The following is a 24,651-nucleotide window of genomic DNA, read 5'->3' as shown; positions in this document are numbered from 1 at the left end:
TTTAACATTAAACAAAATTCTTTCTTGCCGAAAGCGTTTTCTTTCTGTGTCCTAGGATTAATGACATCAAAAAAAGATAGTGCTTCTGGATCAACACTTTCATTGCCTCCTGGTGAAGAACTGAAAACTGTAACAGAGAAAGATGGTAATATATTTATAACTCTGTTGTCAAAATTTAATTTATTGATGGAACTTTAAAATAGGATAGTGATATAGCTTATATGGGGGCTAAGTTTTAAAGTTTGTAAGGGAAAAATTATAGTAAAAATTACCCTTGAAAATCCCTTAAACATCTCATAATAAAGTCTATACGTGGTTTTTGTACAAAATCCTGTACTGTAAACCTTATGTACAATTAAATTAGAGAACTACAGGATTAGACTAAAAGACAGACTGAAAGGAAATTCCTCAGTGTAGATGGCTTGATAATAATGTTTCCAGTTATCTTTAGCTATCAAATCATTGGGTGACTAGAACATGAATGGAAAATTCAGAAGTATCCCTGCTTGCCTTCAGGTTAACACAAAACATTTCAATATTAAGCTCTGTTACCTTAAAACATATTAATAGCGTTTTTTATATAAATAAGATGGGATTCTACTAACTCATCTGAAGTGAGAGGTGAGAGACAGTGGTGGTTAGAATAAGTAGTCAGTTTAAGTTAATAATGTGACAACACTGTCCTACCTAAGATTGTCGTCATATAGTGTGAATCTTTAAAATATTTGGTTATAAAATCTTGTTTGTGTGAACTATGATACATTTGGATGAAACTAGGCATTTAATTCAACTAGGTAATCCACAATCGAGGAAGCTAAATGGAAAGTTTCAGAAAGATTTACCTGGAAAAGCATCTCATTGGTTCCCGTCTTGTTTTCCACCCTTTGATGTATTCTTGTCCTTTACCTGTTGTAGCTGCCTTGCTTGGATCCCTCAGCAGCTCCTCCTCTGCGTCTTCTTTGGAACACAAACAGAGCTGCCCCAAGAAACCGAATGCACGTGGCAATAACAAGAAGACAATGAGCAAAAGCCCGTCTGTCTCATCTAGAGCCAGTGCTGGTATCTATGGCTTTTTCAACCAGGCTTTCTTGGTGTTTTTTATCTTGGTTTGTTTGTAAGTAGATTTGCTCTTTTTAACTGTGTAGAAGGAACCCTTTACTGCAGTCACACTGAACTACTTGCACTCCTCCCTGTCTCCCTTGTAGCCCCCCGCCTCCCTCCCCTCTGTAAGCATACTCTGGATTTCTCAGCCGTTCTCCTAGTGCTCACGCCATTTTCCTGGTCTGGATTGACTTCTCCTCCCCATGTGTCTAAGGCCTCCAGCCCTTCAAGGTTCACTTTAGAACTTTATGATAGATCCTCAGATGCTTGGAAGCTGTATGATTTATCATTTTTCTTTACTTATCTCTTTTCTAATCTAAACCTATAAGAATAACATATAATGTATACTCATTATTGCAGATACTATTCTAGGCACTTTACATACCTTATTTCATTTAATTCTCAAAATAAACTTATAGGGTAGGTCCTATTACTACCATCCTCATTTTATGAATGAGGAAACCGAGGCTTAGGGAGGTAAGTCCTGGTGCATGATGGCAGTTTCTCAGTGCACAGCTGGGCTCTACCCTCAGGTCTGTGTGGTGCTTTCTCTGCTGCTGTTAGAGCCCCCTCCATCCCAGCTTTTCCTCATCTGCGGGGTCTCCAGACCCCTCACAGCCGGCCTTGGCGAGCTGAACTGTTGCCTCTCAGTGCAACACAGTCTAAGGCTGCTCGTGCCGCTGTGGTGAGCACACTGCAGTATTGGCTCAGTAGAGCCTTAGGCTGGGTCTGCTCATTTGGCTGCTCCATATAGGACTTTACGTTTATTTTCATGTAATTGAATGTTAGCGTTTTCATCCCTCTGAATTTTGCTTCTTATATCTTGCATATTAGCTTTTCACTTACTTTTGTGTCGTCTTCATATTTAAAAAGCATGCTTTCTCTATTTTTGTCCAAGTCATTATTTAGAACTATGAGGAGAGGGTCAAAGGCTCTCCTAACAGGTTGGCAATGAAAACCTGTTCTGATGTGGCTTTTTAACTAGCTGGGAATTCTGCATGATCTGTTCATTCCACATTTCTTCAGTTATATGTAAGGATGTATATAAAACGCTTTATCTGACTTCCTGTAGAAATTGACCTATATTAAATTTATTGCAGTTCACTTATTGACCTGTATAGCTAACTTGTCCAGAAAGCACGGGCCCACCTCTTCTCTGTTACAACTGAACAGCTTTCTAGACAGTATTTCTCTAGTACTTCTCGTGTTTAATAGTGGGCATTTCAGGGTTTAGGTTTGAATCAACGTGAAGGGGAGTGGTTTTTTTCCATCAAGAGGAAGTCAATTTGGGGTAATTGGAACTTTATAGCAATTTCACTTTCCGATCACATTCCTGTGTATATCCTTTACCCTGAGTCCCGGTGGACCACTATAATTCCAGCATTTTACTAGAACAGGGATTGACAGACTACAGCCCATGGCCCAAACCCACCTTACCACTTATTTTTGTAAACGAGGTTTTATTAAAACATTCCATCCCCATTTATCTCTGTCTGCTCTTGTGCTGCAGCAGCAGAGTTGAGTAGTTGGGACACAGATGGTATGGCTTGCAAAGCCTAAAGTATTTACTATCTAGCCCCTTCCAGAACAAGCATGCTGCCCTCTGCTCTAGTAGAGAGTGCCCCAGGCAATCTCAGTAGAGCTGATGCTTTACCAGGGATCGTGTGTGAAGTTCCCATGGCAATAATTTTCTCAGGAAACCCTTCGAATTTCCTTTGAGTGGCTTGGCCTCACATGTGAGAAACACAACTGTAGATGACATTTGTAATGAAAGGCATCATATATTGAAATCTCCAGCTAACTAGACTGGTTAGAATGCATAGTGACTTTTTGGCGAATGTGCATTTTGAGTATTTTTCCCTTTTGTTTTTCTCCTCTTTTCCTGCCCTATCCCCTTCCCCCACCAACCAATTAAACAGGTTTGAATTCCTCAGCAACATCTATAGCAAATAATACCCGTTGTGAAGGAGAACTCCGCCTTGGAGATAGAGTGTTGGTGGTAGGCCAGAGGATTGGTACCATTAAGTTCTTTGGGAAAACAAACTTTGCTCCAGGTAACTCAACTGTATATTCTTTGCCCAATTAAATTCTTTAGAATACAAAAGGTTTAAAATTTTACATGTAAATAAAATTTAATTATAGAGAATTCTTGGTTAACAGTTCTTGTGGATGGTGGCTATGGCAAGTAAAACGCAAAACAATGATTAAAATGCAGACTGTTTTTACTCAGGTTGACTGTTATCCATACCTTTTTCTTGCCAGTTGTGTTTTAAATTGTCTAATGTTAAAATTAGTTATCGCTCTTCAGTTTTACTCTCACTGATTGCCAAGTGTGCTAAATAACAGAGAAAACATTTTAGGGTTAGATTTTTGCTAAGGATAATCTTTAAAATGAGTAGATAATGAATTCACGGCATATAGCTTTTATCAGAGTGGGTTGGAGAGAAAGGCAAACAAAAGAGTTCGAAGGAAAATGAGAAAGCTTTTGGGTACCCTGGGATCTTAAAAATGTGTATTTGTGTATTTGTATGTTCATACCAGTCTAGACTTAATGTTGTGTTTCCAAAAGTAAAGATTATCTTTCTTTTGCATTTTCAGTGATTGTAATTTCAAATAGAAGCCCGTTGAATGAAACCATGTTTGTATGTTTTAAATAGCAATATGCTATTTTGACACATGGTGGCATTGCAGCGTTTTGGGAAAAGGTTACCTAAAACATTGATTTTTTAAAAAAGTTTGTGGTAGTCTGTGAAGAACTGTGAAGAGTCTGAGGTTTTATCCTTTTTGCAAGCTAACATGTTAGATGGCCACAGTTTCACAGATGCTGGTAGAAGATGTTGCGCTCCTGGGTCAGAGACGGGGGACTTCAGTGCTCACAGCAATAGTAGTAGCCAGTGTCAGCATTTTCTTGCACTTGTTCCCAGAGCCCCAATTCCCAGACGGTGAGATAGAGAGGACCAGGTGACACCTGCACACCCAGTGGTTTGTGCTACAGGAGAGGAACCCTGAGCTTAAAGAATCTGAACCTTCATGCTAGGTGGCAAGCATGCCTGTCTTTTGCACTGGGGAGACTGTCTGTATCCTCCAAGGCTGTCCTCTGTACAAACGTTCATGAAAAGACAGTAGTGCCTCTGTCCATAGACGTGCAGAAACGTGAGAGAGCCATGGAGAATTGTCTCCCAACATATTCTTGTTTTGTTAACACCACTTAGAATTGCAGTCCAACAAATTGGTTTGAGATAGGCTATATGTTTTATAATTCATGTCTCTCTTAGGTCTCTAGGCGGTAACTGAGATTAGTTAGGATGTTCTTGATTTAGTTCTCAAATAAAAACTTAAGAATCCCAAAGGTAGGTTTATTTTTCACAATCACTATGTCTTTTGAGTTCCCTTTCTCTGATTATATTAAACAAGGCTAGTATGGTTTGATTTGTTGGATATAATTCATTATTTTAGGTCGACTTTTAATTTTTGAATTCCTAAGGTAAAGCATTTAGAAATTGGGGAAGTAATAAGCAAATTTAATAAAAGTTGGAAACTTTTTTATTAAAATCATTCTGCCCTTTTAGACAGTAGTAGCATATATTTTTTGTGGTATCAAAATTTAGATCAATTAGTTCTATAGAACAGTGGTAGGCTTTTTATAGATTATAAGATGTAGACCTGAGAGAGGTCATGTTTAGCCTCTTAGGCATTTTTATTAGTGCCACCTCTGAAAGAAAATTACCATTTAAATGGGAAGATATCCATATCTCACCACTACCACACAATGTGTAGTCACTACTGTTAATACTAGTTGTAATGTCTTTCTGCTGTGTGTTATACATTTTCAAGAGTTATATGGTAAACATGTAGCAGTTATATGGTATATTAAAATGGGAAAATGCAAAAATGATATAGGAAAGCATCAAAGGCAGAAGGAAGTAAACCCTGGAAAATTGTGACTGTGTTAGAGACATAACAGTGGCAACCAGACTAGACTGGTTAATGACCTTCAGAAACCTGATGACCTCTTTTCAGAGCCTTAGTGTGGCTAAGGAATAGGTTTGTATGCATAGCTCTGTACTGGTGCATAGCAGGACTGTTTAAGTATAATAGACAATGGTCATGCATTAGTCTTTTCAACCCAAACTCCAGTATTTGGAAATGGGCTCAAGTGTCATCTTTTTGGACATAAGAGGAAAAAAATTATGAACTTCTAGGTTGTCATTTTAGAGGTTATATAGTTGACTCTTTGAACTAGTAATCTGAAAGAAACAACAGTTTTGTATTTTCTAATTTGCAATAATTTTCTCAATATCTATATTCTTATTTTTATTTGATATTGATTGTAAGAGACCAAAACCAATTACTACTGTATTGTCCTTTTAAATAAAAAACATATTGACTGTTAGGCATTCTTAACTGGTCTTGAGGCGCCCTCAGTTTGAGAATCCTTACTCCAGGACTGTGCGTCCGTTTACTTCATATTTACCGCACTAAAAGCAAGCTTTCTACTTTAATTTTAGCCTCTCTAGAAAAGGAAATCCTATTACTTTCCTCAGAGTGGGCTCTGAGGAAATTTTACATTTTAAATATGTAAAAGCCTTTTAGAAAATTCTTGCTATTAGCTAACCTAAATCTTCTCATTTAGGTTAAAAATGACTTTTGTTTTCAAAAATCAAAATTTCAAAAAATTCAATTTTTTTTGAATCAAAAATTCAAAAAGAAGAGTCACCATGAAGTCTAGTCATATTTTCCATATGATTTTTATCCTTTTTTAATTATTGAAGAACTGTTCGTGGTGTTCTGATATTGGGAGAGTGAAATGAAAAGATTGCGTGTTCATGTTATGATTTATACATCTCAGTATTATGCTGCACCTCTCTCATGTAAACACGCCACATTACCGAGGCAAGGAGTGTCTTCTTCATTATAGCTGTTAGATATATTTTGGTCCTATACTACTTGCATAATAGCTAATCCTTACCAAATTTGTATTTGTGCATGTTATCTTTCTCCCTTAATGTACAACTCTGCAATTATGCTTGTAAAATGTTTTTCCTGTGCATTTTTTAAATTTTCAAATTTTATTTTATAATTTTATCATTTGAAAGCTTAATCATCATGATGCTTTTCCATCATTTTGGTCATTTGTGAAAACGTGAAAGCATCTAGACTTTGGGTTTGTATAATAGCATAATAATTTTGGATAAAGTGCAGATGCTTTTAAAATCCAGTATTTTTGTCCTAGGGTATTGGTATGGAATAGAGCTTGAGAAACCCCACGGCAAGAATGATGGTTCAGTTGGAGGTGTGCAGTATTTTAGTTGTTCTCCGAGGTATGGAATATTTGCTCCCCCCTCCAGGGTGCAAAGGTGAGAAAAATGGAATTTATGTTTATTCACGAGAACTTTTTGTAATTTCAATGGTTTGTAGTTAGAGTCTCTAATTTCATATTAAAGACGTGCACTGGTTACAGCTCGTGTCTTCTTTTAAGGGGTTAACCAACCACCTTCTTCAGAGAGGAGGCTCATGGAAAGCTAAATTTGCTTTGCTGAGGATTTGCAATTTTAAAAACCTCCTTTATTCCTAATTTGCAAACCCTATGAGTATGTGTAGGCTATTAGAAGTGGCGTTTGCAGCTAAGAACAGTGAGAGCAGCAAGCTTAATCTGTCATGCAAACAAAAGTAAAAATGCTCTCTGATTGCTTCAGTCACATCCTAACTGCATTAGATTTCCTGCCAGCAGGCACCCCATTCATTCTCCTGCAAACCTAATGGAACCAAAATGGCTTTTTCCTCTGATTTCTTTAGTTTTCAAAAATAGATAGGCAGTAGATCTTTGGGGAAGTGAAGCTTCAAGGATTTATATGTAATATACCTCCTCCGTGTTTCTTCTTAAGATAGTATACTTGCCTACCAGCTCACTCTGGTTTTAAAAAAATAAGTTGAGCAGAAGCAAGTCCTGATGAAATTCTAGGTACCATTATGTGAAATGACTTATGTGCTGAAAGAAGTCTGCTTGGTGTGCTTTTCGGTGGATGGGAAATGGGAAATAATATATATGGTATAATCACCTCCAAGAGACTAGATCTATAGTCACAACCTGGGAGTCCCGTTAGTTCCTTTCCAACTAGGCCTTGTGACTGCCTCCTGGCGAATTTAATAGTTTTTATATCCATTTTCTTCCTCACTTTGTTTTCCTTATTGAATAATTACATATAATTTTTGTATTAATTTCCTCCTTCTATGATGTAGTTGATGTAATTTTTTCCTATTATTTATGATAACATAGCATTTAACATATAGTGCTGTGTAGTTTATAAAATATCTTCAGTGAAATGTTGTTTCATTTGATCCGATTAAATATTTGATCAGGTGAGCTGGAAAAGAACAATAACTATTACAGACAGTTATTGAGCATTTCATGAGTGGCAGGCTCTGTCCGGTGCACTTTCCATGCATCTCTCATCAGTCGCCCCAGACCCAGGGAGGTGTAGGGTGTTATGATCATTTCCCTCTTGCAGGAGAAGAAAAGTTTCAAGAGATGAAGTAACTTAGCTCAAGTCGTATAACTAGTGTAGAGGAGGAAAAGCTTTTCCTCTACCCTCTTAAGTTCCGTCCTTGGTGGTGGTGGGGGGTGGTCTGTGAATTAAACAGATTAACGGGAGAAAAGGCATACACATTTATTAAATTTTAATTTCACGTGCACTGGGGCATCACAGAAAGAAGTGAACACCCAAAGGAGTGGTGAGACTGAAGAGTTCATAGATCATCTTAATTGATAGGGGCAAGGGAGGAGGAGAAAGGCCCCTTGTCGGAGAGCAAATGGTTTTTAGGAAAGATGAATGGGCCCTTGAAAAAATGGATGGGAGATGTGATAGTTTGTGACAATGTCTGTCTGGGTGTGGTGTTAACTTCTCATCTCCCCTCCTCCTCTGTGTGATGAAGCTCCTGGGGAGGGATTGATGACAATTGAGTTCTTTTTATGGAGGATCTGTTTTAGGCAGATAAGGGGAGTTCAGAAAAAGCGTCTCCTTGCTTGTGGATTCTCAAAGGTCTTCAGCTCAGGATAACCCTCACGCTGAGTGGCAGGGTTGGGAGTGGCATGTTTTGATCTCCTACACTAGTTAATGGTGGAGCTGGCCTGGCCCAGGTTTGTTATTTTGTTGTTGTTTTTTCCAAAGCCCTTGCTTTTTTTTGGTAGTCATTTTATAAATGAAGAAAGAGAGGTAATAGCTAATGACTAGCACTTAGATGGTGGGCCCTGTTTTTAGTGCTTTCTGTGTATTGTTTCCTCCTCTGCAGCAGCCCTGTGGGGGAGAGACTATAATTATCCGTATTTCACAGCTGAGGAAAGGAAGTTAAGTGAGTTGTGCAGTTGTGCACAGCTCCCAAGTGGGGATTTGGACCCAGGTAGTCTAGCATCAGACTGTGTGCTCTTAACTATGACCTTATAATGCTTAAAAGAGGTTCCATGACTTTCTTCAGGAGCCGTATCTTATAAATGATTGATTCGGGAGTAAAATCCATGCTGAGTCACCAGTCAGTCTTCTGGTTCTCATATTACTTGGACGGATCTTCACGAACACATTGCTACAGTCTCTTAGCAGCCTTTTCGTCTCCCAGTCACGAGAACCGGGTTCTCGGTCTCACGTTTGATTGCCCAGAGAACACAGTTTGGCATATTTGTAGGCACAGTAAATATCGATCAAATCTAGTGTAGTATTTTTTATGCCGTAACAGCCTTTCTTCTCTTTGAGATTGTGAAGCCACTTTCTTTCTCTTTTTTTTCCTGCTTTCTATTTAGCCTTCTTTAAGGTGATTCATTTAAAAGCAGCCCGCTCTTCTTAAAAGAAACAGGGCTGTCTCTAATGAACTGCCGTCTCCCTCCAGCTGTCTTCCTGTCATCTTCTGATTGTCTCATTCATCGTCATCAAATACTATTAAGTGTCTTTAGCACTTCATGCTGTGCTAGGCATTTTATAAGCACATAACACAGACATGGTCCCTGATTTTGAGGAGATTCTAATTTAAACCAGCTTTGGAGCTCTTTAAAGACACCACTGGTCTTCAAGAAGGAAGGGTTTTAACCCAGGGCCTGTTTGAGGACAGTCTGAGTCAGTAGCAACCAGCCGCAGGCCCACCTTGCATCCCACTCCTCTCCAGATCAGAGCTGGCTTCATTTGTTTCCTTTTTAAAATGTGCTTCTGTCTCAGAATCTTTGCACAGGTTATTTCCTCTGCTTAGGTGGCTTTCTAGACCCACCTACTGTCACCAAACTTTCATCTAGTTAATGCCTTTTCTTCTGTTAACGTATAAATCAACCAAGAGTTCTTTAGAGCAATTTTAAGAAAACTCACTGACTAGATCTATGCTCTCTCTATCTACTTTACCTATCTATCAATCGATTGATCCGTCTATCTGTTTTTTGCCCCGGTGATCCTTATCAGCATAGTATTATTGTCTTATTCTTAGTTCCTGCCATTGGGTACTTACTACTGATGAACTGGTTACTTTTAGAATTAAGTTCTTCACAACTATCTGTCACCACTTAATTCCAGTGTCTGTCCTCTTCATCAAGTCATATTCTTTGTGTTCATTAGCGTCTCATTGATTGCTGTATGTTGTAGATCATGTAAAAATGATGCATATGAATTGCAAGATGAAGTGGAAAATATTGCAAGAGTTGCAGGATTTCTTAATGGTAACAAAGTCTGCTGGAGGAAGTGATTGACAGAGTGAAGGCTTTGCAGATTTAGGTCAGTAAATGATTGAAAGAAAATGAGACTGTTAGGCTTGGCTTTTAAAAGATAAAGAATGATTTGAATATCAAAAAATAAAGACAAATCTGTCAGGAAAGTGACCTTTATGATTGTGCTTAGAGTCAGATATAAAGTAAAAGATGTTGAATTGTATTAGGCATACAATTTTATCAGAAAAATTACACACATATACAGACTCAGCCAATATCTTTTTTCAATTTAAGAATGTGATGTTTTTACGATTATAATCTAACGTTTGTTAAATTTAATATATAAAATAAGTTTATTTTCCATTTTTTAGTTTCTCTTTGAAGATAAAGTACCAAAGAAATAAAGTTAGGTCCCTGTTTTAAGTGAATTCACTTTAAGTTAACTTTTTCTGTCCTAATTATCCTTAGATAATGAGGACCTCTTCTGTTTGATTATTGCCTATCTCCAATGCTAGATTAAAGTTCATTCCTTGCTCATAGTAGATGCTCAATAAATGTTTGTCAAATGAGTGAAATAAATAACCATTGGTGTGAAAACCTCAGTTAAGAGCCAGTCTTAAATCTGAAGACCAGCTGCTTCTAATGAGGTTTGCATTCCTTGTTTTATTCACAGAGTAACAGATTCCATGGATACTCTTTCAGAAATTTCCTCCAATAAACAGAATCATTCTTATCCTGGTAAGATTATGTAGTTTTATGTTCCTAATAATTGTTCCTTTGCTTTTATTTATTGAAAATTTTTTATTGTGAAGTATAGATGTATACCAAAGAGTATGTAAAATGTGCTTATGTAGTTCATGTCATCATAAAGCAAACATCTATGACCCACCCCCTAGCAGAAGAAGAAGACCACCTCTACTATGGAAACCCCTGAGTACCCCTCCACCGCTCCTGCCTCTTGAATTTTATGTTAATTATTCCCTGTCTTTATCTTTATCACCCGTATACAAATATATCAATAAATAATATATGTTTAGTTTTGATTATTGTTTGCTATTTTGTTGTTTAGTGTTCCATTAGAATTCATTCTGTATTTGATGGATATTTGGGTTACAGCCTGTTTTTTACTATTACAAACTATGCTATTGTGCACATGTGCAGAAGTCACTCTAGAATTTCCAGGCATAGGATATCCACATCATCAGCCTTCCTGGGTAATGCCAAACTCTGCAGTGCACATTCTCCTGAGCAGGGGATGAGAGTCTCTGTTGCTCCTCGCCTCGCCAACACTGGTCTTGTTAGATTTAGAAGTCTTGGCCAAGCTGATGGATTTAAGTGGTATCTTGTTTTGGTTTTGATTTGCATTTTCCAGATTACAAATGAGGTTGAGCCTGTTTTCATGTTTATGGGCCATATATATTTCCTTTTTTATGATGAACCTGTTAAGTCTTTTGCCCATTTTTATTTTGGTTGATGTGTTTTTATCTTATTAATTTGTAGCTTTCTTTATTATTTTGAACACTAATATTTTTTCAGTTTTGTGTGTTGCAAATATCTTGCCCAGTTTTTAACTTGTATTTTGCCTTTTTTTTTTTTTTTGGTGTCTTTTGATGAGCAGTTCTTAATTTTTAAGTAGTCAAAATAGCAAACCATTATATTTTACATGTTTTGTCTTAAGAAATCTTTTCCTAAAACACATCATAAAGATATTTTCCCAGGTTGCTTTCTAAAAGTTTTATATTTTTGCTTTTTATATTTGTCAATTCACCTGGAATTGATTTTGTGTATAGTAAGGATCTAATTTCTTTTTTTTCCATATGGATAACCATCTGTGAAAGAATGATTTGTATAGTACCAATCCTTAAATATTTGTTGAGATTAATTTCATGGTCTGTGGATTTTCTCCATTCTAATTGGTGTGTAATAGTCTCTCATTGTTTTAATTTGAAATTCCTTCATGACATATGAGGATGTGTTAGTTTGCTAGGGCTAGCATAACAAAGTACCACAGGTGGCGTTGCTTAAACAAGAGAAATTTATTTTCTCAGAATTTTGGAGGCTAGAAGTCCAAGATCAAGGTGTTGGCAGGTTGGTTTCTTCTAAGGCCTCTTTCCTTGCCTTGTAGTTGGTCATCTTCCTCCTGTGTCTTCACATGGTCTTCCTTCTGTGTGTGTCTGTATCCTAATCTCTTCTATAAGGACACCAGCAATACTTGATTAGGGCCCACCCATATGACCTCATTTTAACTTAATTACCACTTTAAAGACCCTGTCTCTGAGTACAGTCACATTCTGAGGTACTAGGGGTTAAGACTTCAACAAATGCATTTGAGGGGGATGCAATTCAGCCCACAACAGATGTTGGGGATCTTTGCATATGCTTAGTTGCCATCTGTACATCTTCTTTGGTGAGTTGTCCATTTTTAAATTGTGTTTGTTGTTTTCTTGTTGAGTTTTAAGAGTTTTTTACATATTTTGGATACTAGACTTTTATCAGAATGTGTTTTGCAAATATTTTCTCTCAATCTGTGGCTTGTCTTTTCATTGTCGTAACAGTGCCTATCACAGGGCGGAGTCCAAATTATCAATTTTTTCTTTCATGGATTGTGCTTTTAGTGTTGTATCTAAAATGTCATCGCCAAACCCAAGGTCTCCCTGAATTTCTCCTATGTTATCTTCTAGGAGTTTTATAGTTTTGCATTATGCATTTAGATCTATGATCCATTGAGGTAATTTTTGTGAAATGTGTAAGCTCTGTGGCTAGATTCGTTTTTTTTGGGGGGGGGGGTGGTGCTGTGAATGTCTAGTCGTTCCAGCACTATTTGTTAAAAAGACTATCCTTTGTTGGGGCTGGCCCAGTGGCTTAGTAGTTACGTTTGCATGCTCCACTTCAGCGGCTCTGGGGTTTGGATCCTGGGCGGGGACCTACACACCTCTCATCAAGCCATGCTGTGGCAGCATCCCATATATAAAATAGAGGAGGATTGGCACAGATGTTAGCTCAGGGACAATCTTCCTCAAGCAAAAAAAATAAAATAAAAAAGAGGAAGGTTGGCAAGAGATGTTAGCTCAGGGTCAATCTTCCTCACCAAAAGAAAAAGACTGTCCTTTCTGCATTGATGAATTGCCTTTGCTCTCTTGTCAAAGATCAGTCGACTGTATTTGTGTGGGTCTCTTTCTGGGTGCCGTATTCTGTTCCACTGATCTGTTTGTCTTTTCTTTCACTAACACCACACTGTCTGGATTACTGTAGCTTTATAGTAAGTCTTCAAGTTCAGTAGTGTCAGTCCTCTGACTTTGATCTTCTCCCTCAACCTTGCACTGGTTATTCTTGGCCTTTGCCTTTCCATATAAACTTCACAATCAGTTTGTTGATGTCCACAAAATAATTTACTGGGATTTTGATTGGGATTGTATTGGATGTATAGATCAAATTGGGAAGAACTGACATTTTCACAATATTGAGTCTTCCTATCCATGGACATGAAATACCTCTCCATTTTTTTAGATTTTTGTTAATTTCTTTCATGAGAGTTTTCCTCATATAGATTTTTGTACATATTTTATTAGATTTATTTGTACATAATTCATTTTTTGGTGTTAATGTAAATGGTATTGCTTTTATAATACTGATTTTTACCTTATATCAGCTTTCTTTTCGTTATTTGCCTAATATATCTTTTTCTATCCATTGCCTTATAACCTGTCTATGTCTTTATGTTTTTGGAGTATTTTCTAAATAGAATATAATTGGGTATTACTTTTTTAAAAAAAAATATGGTCTGACAATCTTTGTGTTTTAACCTGAGAGTTTAACCTATTTGCATTTATTGTAATTACTAATATATTTGGATTTATTTATGCTATTTTATTTGTTTTCTATTTTTTCAACTTTTTTAAACTTAAATGTTTTTTGTTTTTGACTTTGTTCTGGTTATATTCTTACACCCCTATTTTTTTCCATTCCATTCTCTACTTGTATAAAAGTTATACTCTATGACTATGCTTCTTGGTAATTACTCTAGGTACTTGGAGATACATACTTAGCAAAGTCTAAAGCTAATCATTATGTTTACCCTTTCCCAAATAATAGAAAATCCTTAAAAACTGAGTTATTCAGTTATTTCCCTGCAAATTCACATTATTATAATAGTTTATATATAATAAATATTTATTTAATTTGCTCACATATTTACCAATATCTTTAGTCATTAATTCTCAGAACTTCCACTTGGGAGCATTTTGTTTCTACCTCATGTGTATTCTTTGAAATTTCTTTTAGAAAAGGTTTGTTGGTAGTAAACTCTCTCAGTTTTTGTTTGTCTTTTCTATAGTTTTACTGGATAAAATTAAAAATTGGTGAAAATTTTAGTTTGAAAGATATTTTCTCCCAGCACATTGACAATATAATTGTACTGTTTTCTGTTCTCTGTCATTTGTCATTTTTTTTGAGAAGTCAGCTATGAGTCTGTCTAATCCATACTGTAATAGGTGACTTTTCTTTTTGATTCCTTTTAAAGGTCTCCTCTGTTTCCTTGGTGTTGTACAGTTTCACTATGATGTGTCTGGGTGGAGACTTCTCTTTGTTTATCCTGTTTGGCATCGTGGGTCTTCCTGGATCTGAGAATTAGTATCTTTGATCAGTTCTGTAAAATTCTTGTCCATATACTTGTCTTTCATTCTCTTTGTTATCTCCTGAGACTATGATGGGTAGTGCTGTAGGCTGTCTTGTGCCTCTTTCGTATTTTTCACAACTTGGTCTCTCTGGACTGCCTTCTGGATATCTTCAGATCTAACTTTCTGTTTCTTGATTCTTTCTTCAGCTGTGTTTATTCTGCTGCTTAATCCAGCCACAAAGTTTTTAATTATAAAATTTTCATTTCTTTTTTTCTTTTTACAAGTCTATTTGGTTCTTATTTTGTCACTTATTCCTTTCCCATGTTTTCAAGTTTATCTTTTATGTCTTTAAACATTTTAAATATTATCTTTTATTTTATGTTAAATAATTTAATACCTGAAGTCTTTGTGAGTCTGGTTCTGCCATCTGCTTCTATGGGGCCTAACTTATGGTGCCTTCTTTCCTTGTGAGTCTTGTAATTTCTTATTGTGAGATGCTTATTTTACTAAGAATTTAATGATGGGAATTCTTTGAGACCTGGGTTGATGCCTCCAGAGAATATTATATTTACTTTCGCCAGTGGCCTAGAGGCACTGCCAACCTGGGACTACTTTGATTTACATTCTCTGCCATGTTTTTTTATATTACCCGAATAAAATGAATTTGGCTTATGATCACAAATTTTGAGGGGAGAAAATTTTGCCTTCTTCTGAGCGTTAGGTTGATATAAGCCACCTTCCTTTATCTTTGTCTGAACAGTGTTTCATGTTGTTTCTCATTTAACTTTTCTCTGAGGTGAGCTGTTTGGGATCCTCACTTAACCAGGAGTCTTTTGTTCGAATCCCCATCTTGGCAGCCATCTCCTGTGCAGCCAATAAGGCTGAAGCCCAAGTTCTCTGGAATTCAGTGGCAATCCTTACTGAGGGTCAATTGCTTTGGTGCTTGGTTACCTCTCGTGGTTTCCCTTTTTGGTGTTTGGCCTCTTTGAAATTGCATCTTTTGTGTCAGCTCAACAGTATTTTTAACAAAATTATAGTTGCTTTAAATTATACTCACTTCAGTCAGGAGATTCATTCAGCACATCTGCTCTGTCATAAGTGCCAGAACTGGAAATCAGATTCTTTTTTAAAAATTTACCTTTTGCGAAGTCATTTTTTTGTTGTTGTTATAACTCTGTCATTTGGGGATGCCAACAATCATAAGCTCTGAAACATATTGTTCAATATTTTATAAATGGGGTATCTTTAGTGATTTTTTTAAACTATTTTTATTTTTCTTGTTTTCATATGATTTATCAAGATTATAATATTTGAGACTAAAAAGATTCAGCTTTATCAATGTATAATTCAGTTTTATTTGGTTTTTGAGAAATTTTATAATAAAAATCTCCAGAAATAATGTCATGATCTTAACTTATTCATATATGTGCATAGTTTGATGAGAAAGGTAGGATAAAAATTTATCAAGAAATCTAAACTACTATTATATTCTGTATGTACTTATTTTCTTTGCTTTCTGTTTCCAAAGAAACATTTGATATAATAGAATATCTATAGAAGAAATGATAAAAGATAAGTTTTAATAAGGACTGCAAATTTGTGATTTATTTTTCCTCTTTTGATCATGTTTAGGTTTTAGGAGAAGTTTTAGTACAACTTCTGCTTCTTCCCAAAAAGAGATTAACAGAAGAAATGCTTTTGCCAAGTGAGTATTAAGAAGATTTAGAAAAATGCCTTTCAAGATGAACACGACAGGATTCTGTGAAGGAAGGAAAAGTGGAATTTGCGTCTTTTACATTGCATGGTAGAATTTTAACACTTAGGAGAAAAAGTGTGATGAGTATATTGAGAAGAGTTCTTTCTCCCTCCTTTGCAAGCTCAATTAAAAATGTCACCAGTGACTAAAAGTAGTACACTGCATATTTTTCAAAGAGATTTAGTCCTGTTAATAAAAGTTGGAGGAATTTACATTTTGTGTTATCATTGAATTGATTTTAAACTCTGTTTATTTAATTAGTCAGAGATTTGATTTAGTGTTTTCAGCAATATGTGAAAGAAATGTCAGGCCTTTTTGCATAAGGTAATCTGACTATTATTGCAAAAAATTCTCTCGCTTTCTCTTGTAGAGTCTACTGCTCAAAATGCCTTTTTTTGTTTCTTTATAGAGACTCTCCTTTTTATTTATATTTTTTTCTCCCAGACCCACTTTAGTCCCCTAATGGTTTTCTGAGACTTTTAGAAACTTTTTTACTTTTAGAGGAGTATGAGGCTCTTCTAGACTGATTGGGTTAAGGATTTTTTTTTTTTTTTTTTTAATCTTTTCAGTTAATCTATAGACTAACGCTGTGGGGGAGAAAAGAGGCTGGCTGAGTGGGGAAGTGCTCATCCCTATGTAAGTAGTGGGGTAGAAGCCACTAGGAATTAGAGCCCGAGCACTAGGACTCCACCATGAGCCGAGCAGCAGGCCGGTCATGTATGTAATAATCTAGTGTGAAGTTTTTGGGAGGCTTCACGAAGATCTGAAATTTCACTCGAGACCCCTGGCAGGTCCTAAGGCACTGGTAGGTACTGTGTAGCAGGGTTGGGTGGGTTTTTTTTCCCCCCTTCCTCAAAACCTTCACCAATTTTGGGAGTTTTGAAATTGGTCTCCTCACTTGAGTAGCTGAGAGAGTTTAAGGGCACTAACTTTATGCTCCAGTTGACTGAAGATATTCAAGGCTTCTTAGGCAGAATGGAAGAAATTACTAAGAAGAGACAACCAGGATATAGGGATTCTGAAGGGGGAGAAGTGTCAAAATCAGTGTCGAGATGTTGGGGAGTGGGAGGGCATGATACAGAGAAACGAGGGAAGGAGAAAAAGTCTGATCCATGCGAATTATACAGCTGGTATGGCTATGCACAGATGACCTGTTGACATGAGGAGAAAATATCAATACTTCTATTTGTTTTCTACAAAAAATAAAAAGAAATGAAGCTTTACTGATACTTCTACAGATTGAGACTAGTACCTGTTTAAGAAAAGGAATAAATATACTTTAATTGAGGGTATAGAATCAATTTTAAAATTATTTATTTTTACTATAGAATATGTGACTGAAGTGTTTGATGATCAGTGTCATAAGGAACAAAAGACAGACTTGAGGTGTTGGCAGGTGCTAGAGATCTGCCCCTGATCTTAGGGGTAAGACACATTGTAGTGTTTGGATGACCTTTTGTTGAGGGGACAGAGTTGCTTGTATGTTGTGCTGTTGGTAATCTGGAAGCATGATGTATTCTGAAGAACATGGGCTGAAAAAATGAGTTTATTGAGCTTTGCCAAACACTGTGCCATTTTCTTGTTTATTCATGTGGAAATAAATGATGCTTCCAGAAGAAACATGGAAAATATAGTCAGAGATGATGAAAATTCCTGGGCAAGAAACTTGAAGGACTTCGGGCAAAGGACATGTTTGGTCTGTGAGAGTGGAGGAGAACTGAGGGAGGGGGAAGCAGCAGCCTACGTGGCATGTTCGTGAAAGAACAGGGTTTGGTTTTCTAGATCATTTATTGAGATAGTGGTGAATGCACTTCATTCAGAGGAGAAAGTGACGGAAGGGGGATTGGAAACAGCTCTTCTGTCTTCAGAATTCTCTATGTATCTAATGCCAAGAATGGTGGGCGTAATAAAGACAGGGAGCCTGAGACTTTACTGTAGGCATCACAGCAACCTGGTTGGCACAAGGCATCCTCTCCCACCATCTGCATCCAGCCTCTGATCTGTATCTCACCTGTCTCTACACCTCATCCCCATCATTAGCAACTTATGTCAGCTCCTCTCTGTGTTATCAGTGCGTCTGCATGAAAAACCTTCATCATGTCCAATCTGTGGGATGCAGCCTATTGACACGATTTATTTGGGCAGCTCAGATTTGAATGTCTTTAGATAGAACTCGTGCAATCCAGTTTGCCACAGGTTCCATCATATCACATCATCTGTTTGCGTTTTCTGCCTGTCCCTTAAAGCTTTGAATTCTCAAACACAGAATGAAGTCCAGAGTCGTTGGCCCAGCATATAAAGGCCTGCACGATCGGCTCCTGTCTGTTTCTCCTGACTTATCTTTGTGGTAATATCCTCGCAAGTGACGAGCAGTTCTCTAAACTCTCTGTGCTGTTCAAAAAAAAATAATACATACATTTTGCTTTATGATTGTGTCTGCTTCTCTTTTCTGTCTGCTGGTCTGTCGAGTAACCTCAAGAAGGGAGGAGAGATTTCCTCCTCCTCTGTGCTCCCTCCCCACTGTACACAGTCTTTATTGCAGTATCTATAGTATTTTACTGGTTATTATGCACAAATCCTAGAACCTAGTCCCCGGCCTGCCATTTCATAGGTGGTCAATTGATGTTTTTGAATGAGTAAACATAGCTCTCAAATGTAGTGTAATTCTAAATGTCTCACTTCCAGGGCTTTTAGAGCTTTGATATAACTTGAATCAAATGATTCTTATTAGAATGGTAAGTCTTTACCCAAACCATTAATTTTTGGTTTAGATATTGAATTCATTTATTACTTCTTTCTTTAAAGATTTTTTGATGATAAAAGTTGATTGTACAAAATTTGAAAATTACAAAAAACTAAATGCAGATAAAGATAAGCTGTAATTTTATCATCTAGATGAGATTATCACCGTGAGCATTTTGGTAGATATTTTTCCAGTTTTTTTCTAAAGCACGTATCTGAATTTTTAAGCAAAGTTGGACAAATCGTGCTCTATATACTCTTTGAAAGCTTTTCCCTATCATATATCCTGTATTCTTTAATAGTTTTCCTCAGTGTGACTTTTGAAATCTTTTTAAAGACTGTACTGTGATATGGAAAAAATTTTTATGGCATAATAATAAGTGAAAAAATCATAATTTAACTAATAGTAGATACTAAAGTTTTAAAACATGTATCTGTTTCCCTCCTTCCCCACCTCTGTGTGTGTATGTATGTGTGTGTATGATTAGATAAATGTTCAGCTTTATTTTCTTCTAGTTCTTTCTTTTTTTCAATTTATGCATTTGACTCTTTAATCTGTTTGGAATGTATTTTAATATATAGCGAATGGTAAGAATCATATTCTTTTCCCCCAAATAATCAATTTTTACAGCATCCCTAACTGAATATTCACTCCTTTTCCACTGATTTGAAGTTTTACTTTTTATCACATAAGAAGTAATTATGTCTATTTTTCTAAGATACCGTTTCTGAGTATTTAAAAGTACCTTCTTGTGCCAGAGCCACATTGTTTTAATTATTGTAACTTTATAACCTAACATAATGGCAGTGTAAATCTTGCTGTATTATTTTTCAACCTTTTGTTAATTACTCATACCCATTATGGTTGTAAGAGCCTGGCCTTTGTACATGGACGGCCTTGGACCTGAGCCTCATCTCTCCTCTTTACCATCTCCCTGACCTTAGGCAAAAAAGCTTCATTTTTTGAGCCTCACATTTCTCCTGCATTAGAAGGAGATAATATCTATGTCACTGGTCTGGGTGAGGTTGAGTGAGAGAGTGTATATGAAGTGTTTGGATGGAGTAAGTGTTCAGGACATGATAGATATTGTCATTATTTATGTGACATTTAGAGTAAATTTTGTCAGGTTTCAAAAAATATCCCTTTAGAAGTGAATTTGGGGAGAATTGACATATATGTATTTCTATCCATGAACAAAGCTCTTTCGTTTTTCTTTTGTATGTTCTTCAGCAAAGATTTATACTTCTTCTTACAGTTATTAGATATTTCTTTGTTAATTTATCATTGTATTTGTGCATTTGACATGGTGAATGATTTTTTTTCCCATTGTATTTTCTAACTAGAACTCTATCACTTATTGGCAAATGTGGCTTAGGATAAGTCTGCAGACCTCAGTTTTCCTACCCATAAAAGCAGAGTGCTGTTCCTTTCTCCCAAGGTCGTTAGTGGGAGGAAATGAGACATTATGTGTGACAGTGTATTAAAAAATGGAGAAAGTGAAATCAAATAGAAAATAAGCAGGACCCAGATTCTGTTCACATTAGGTGCCATGCAGTTTTGGTAACAGGTTCTGTGTTATCTCTATTGTGGGGCCAGGGAGAAGGATTTCTTTGGGAAGAGAGGTGGTGTGGATGGAGGGTGGAAGGTTCCATTGGTGGTGGTTTCTGGATAACCCTTTTGAGATGTCTCAGGTCATAGGGCAGCAGGATCCTGGTAATGTTTCTACTTAGGGTGAGTTTCAGGGTTAGCTACTTCCCGGTGACAGTGAGGAAGCTCTGGGGCAGGACCAGCGTGAGGCCCCGGCTGAGTTCCGGGTGTGGGTGCCCGAGAGATGTATCAGGTCGGGTTGGTGGCGGGTGCTCGGAGGCAGGACGTTAGAAGCGATGTTTCGTTGTGGAGACAAGGAGAGGAATCCTGCTCCAGGCAACTAAGATCCTCCTTAAAGTTAGTGGCGGGGAGGGTGGTAAACCCATAAGTGTAACTGGAGTTCGTTCATAGAAGATATAGGTAAATTCATTTTCCAAAGTTGTGGGTTAACCATTTTTAAAAATTGTTTTCATGTAAAGAAATATTAAAAAAGTGAACAAAAGGTAATTTTAATTTACCACAGCCAAATGCTGGGTGCTTTTCTTTTTGCTTTAGTTGATAATATTGATAGCAGTTAAATAGGTATAAGTGTGTTTTTTCTAATTGTTATCTTACTGAAAGCATATGTATATTTAGAAATTGCTAGTGAAATCTTAAATCCAGACTAGGGTAGTATTAAAATAGCCAAAAGAGAAAAACATCTTAAATGTTAAACAAAAGTATATGCTAGTATTGCTATATAGAATAAAAATATCAAGTTGCATACATAAAGTGTTCTTCCTTGAGAATAAGTTGTGAATCTGCTGGTGGAAATGATCAGTTGCGTCGCGTGGCTTTCGTAGCTAACAGTTTCCTTCCTCCCCCCGCTGAACAGATCCAAGACCGCTCTGCGGCGCAGCTGGAGCAGCACGGCCCCCGCGGGCGGCGTGGAAGGGGCCGTGAAGCTGCACGAGGGGTCTCAGGTCCTCCTCACGAGCTCCAATGAGATGGGGACCGTGAGGTACGTGGGCCCCACTGACTTCGCGTCAGGGATCTGGCTTGGACTTGAGCTTCGAAGCGCCAAGGGGAAAAACGATGGAGCAGTGGGTGACAAGCGCTACTTCACCTGTAAGCCGAACCACGGAGTCTTAGTGAGACCAAGCAGAGTAACCTATCGGGGAATAAATGGGTCAAAGCTTGTGGATGAGAATTGTTGAGTTAAACTTCTAAAATATTAAATGAGCTCATACATACATTTGTATATGGTGTAAGATAGTCCATGGCAAATGGTTTACTTTATTTAGCCATTATTTAAAATTTGAAAATGTAGGTATCTTCATAAAAACCGTTATAACAATTCAGAGAGATTCCTTTAAAAAGCTAGACATATGAACTATGGGAATCATGGTCCTGTTAAAACAATTTCAAAATAAGCATTTTTTAAAGCATTTAAAGCTTTAGACCCAAGAAAATTCTGAGACTTAGGAAAAAATGTGCCATTGGGTAACCAACTGATGTTGCTTACTCTGTTCACTTGCACACAGTAGTGGATTTTTCAGATGCTGTAATTGTGAAGGTTTTCACTAGTTTTAGTTAACATATGATGTTCACATGACCTTTTTCTGTCAAGTATTTTTGGAGTTTTTATTTCTGTACTAATAAGTACAATAAGAGAATAGTAGCTATATGACTAGTGTATTTTTCATATTTTTGGTAAAATTATTTGCCCTTTCAGGAATGCCTCATCTAAAGATAAGTTAGAACTGTGGAGTTGGATGGGGCCTCGGGGCGCTCCAGCTCAGCCTCGCACACGTTGGCAAATATGGGAAAGGAGGTCTCAAGTGGTTCTTCTCTTACCCGGGTCACCAACTAGTTGGTTAACAGAGCTGAGAATAGGACATGGGTCTCCTGACTTGTGCCTCATGCTCTTTCTTCTATACAAAGCATGTTATCTCAGATTTTTCCTCTGTGTTGATGACTGCCGCATTTGGATGAACTACAAAAGCCCATGATTAGGTTTATGAATTCAAGTCATCATTAGAATTCTTTGCACTTACTTATTTAACTTCCTTATCGGACATATCTATAAAACACACACACACACGAAGCACTTTTAAAACGTGATGCACTTTCATCTTTGTGGAGAATTTGCCATCATTTCCTCCTGGGATATGAAAAACATTTGAAAAAATTATATTTAAGAGAAGAGAGCAAGTTAAGATGTGTTAGGAAGAATGTAGCAGTTATTCATTGAAATGTTTATGATTTCTCAATTTTTTTGTTTTATTCATAAAACTGGTATTGTGTTTGCTGTTCTTACATTTACAGTTGTTGCAGAATTCAGCCTGTTATAAAGCTACAGAACTGTATCGTGTTTTTATTTCCCTTTTTGAGCACATGTTAACAAGCTAAGCTTCATAATAGTCATGTAATAGTGCAAAATATTTGTGTTGTGGGTATGTATTGAAGTTTATGTCCTATATGTATAAAGATTTATCTTTTATTGTAGGTATTTAGATGTTAAACTCCTACAGAAACATCGGAACAGTTTGCTTTATAAGATTACAAGTCTCCTTCGGAATGGAGCTCGCTTTATGCTTAGGAATAATATGTTGAACTATTTTGCAATATACTATTTAAAATCTAAATTCCGTTGCTTTGCTGCCTTTTTTAAAAAGTGTGGTATTTCAAAAATTGCTAGAGCTATTTTCCTGAAATGCATTTGCAAAATAAGGCTGCTTTATAATCAAGGAATATTTTTATTGATTGAAGAAAATGACTGTACTGCGATTCAAAAGTAAACTTATTTTATTATATAGCTTATTTCTTAAAAACTCTATTTATACCTTAACGTGAAATTCATCACTACACTGAACTTGGGTGTCCATAATTCTTCCTGTTAGATATGAAACACTATAAGTTAGAAACAGTAATGCCAGTGCTGAATTTATTTTGAGGTTAGAGAAATGTTCGTCGTCATATTTAGATTAGGATGATTAAATCCAGATAATGTATATGTTTACATATACTATATATGCAAATTAAGTGTTTTCATTTGTGTTCTGCTTATTAAATGTCATTCAAAGTTCACTTCTTGAGCATTAATAAAAAGGGAAGCTCTTTTGGTTTTGGAATGATATCTCGTCATTTACTCCATCTGCAATTTGCCCTTGCTCAGTAACTCGGAGTACGTGTGCTTTGGACTTTGTTTTTTCTTACAGTACTGACTTTGGTTTGTCCTGTCCCTATAAAGAGTCTTGAAAAGTATCATCCTTTCTTCTCAACAAGTAATGTTTTTAAGCACCCTCCCGTTATGTTGTTTTGATGGACAGAGAGCCGTTTAAGAAAAGAATGTGTTTCTAAAGTTTTCCAAAATTGCTTAACTTGCTTTTTTACCAGTGGGTTTTCATTTGTTTATTTAACTAGGATATAACACTTTGAATTTAGATTTATAATATATTTAAATAATTATCTACTTTATACTAAAAAGCTTTGTTTCTGTATTTCAGGCTAATTTGGTGGGAATATTTTTAAGTGCTTGAAAGTGTTCAGATACAGATGTTTGCTGAACCTGAGCTGAGGCGGTGTGATCTTGGTATGAGTCCCTCGCATCGTCCTCTCCCCGACTCCTCATCCCTGTCATGTTTTGCTTTTCTCCTTAGCAGTTACCACCCTTGGTCATGCTAAACTTTTTGCTTGTTATTCTCTCTTCCCTCCCTAGACTGAGGGTTGGATTTTGGACTGTTTGTTCATTGCTTTATCCTTCACATCCAGGATGATACTTGGTACCTACTGAATGCTCAGAAAACGTTTGTTGAATGAACAGACGCAGTAAAGGCATCGATTGTGTAAAGTGAAGATATTGTCTAGCTGGCTTCAGACAGGTGGCCTTGAGAGACCAGGCCTAGGACTTGGTAAATTTTGCTAGATAAGGGAGGAAAGACGACAAGAAAGGTTTGAATCACAGGAGCCCACCTTTACCCCCAAATAGCGACATGAAGGAGAGAGAAAGATGTAGGGTGTCGGGGTGGAAAAGGGGGAGGAAAAAACAACAGAGTCATCAAGGCCACCACCCCTGTGTTGGCCCCGGGCCAGCTATGAATTTCTGTTTTGCTGTGATGACAGTTTAGAGAACGTAGGAATATGTGTGGGCTAATCTAGAGCGAGTGAACTGGACCTTACCCGAGTATGC

The 24,651-nt window shown here is 36.9% G+C and overlaps 1 protein-coding gene across 2 annotated transcripts in view; it reads left to right on the top strand.

Moving 5' to 3' along the window:
• The window catches only part of CLIP4 (CAP-Gly domain containing linker protein family member 4), a 59,141-nt gene extending 35,509 nt beyond the window's left edge, over positions 1 to 23,632 (top strand). For both annotated transcript variants that reach the window (XM_087436968.1, XM_087436967.1), the window contains exons 10-16: positions 56 to 145; positions 916 to 1,059; positions 3,021 to 3,155; positions 6,335 to 6,458; positions 10,452 to 10,516; positions 16,027 to 16,099; positions 21,355 to 23,632. In XM_087436968.1, coding sequence (XP_087293094.1) covers positions 56 to 145; positions 916 to 1,059; positions 3,021 to 3,155; positions 6,335 to 6,458; positions 10,452 to 10,516; positions 16,027 to 16,099; positions 21,355 to 21,676 — 953 coding nt within the window. In that variant the 3' untranslated portion in view covers positions 21,677 to 23,632. The remainder of the gene's footprint in view (positions 1 to 55; positions 146 to 915; positions 1,060 to 3,020; positions 3,156 to 6,334; positions 6,459 to 10,451; positions 10,517 to 16,026; positions 16,100 to 21,354) is intronic.
• The last annotated feature ends 1,019 nt before the right edge of the window (positions 23,633 to 24,651 follow it).

The sequence above is a fragment of the Ceratotherium simum genome, chromosome 11, assembly GCF_057802395.1.
Source record: "Ceratotherium simum simum isolate JZ-2026a chromosome 11, ASM5780239v1, whole genome shotgun sequence".
NCBI lineage: Eukaryota > Metazoa > Chordata > Mammalia > Perissodactyla > Rhinocerotidae > Ceratotherium > Ceratotherium simum.
This window is presented reverse-complemented; position numbering and strand designations above follow the sequence as displayed.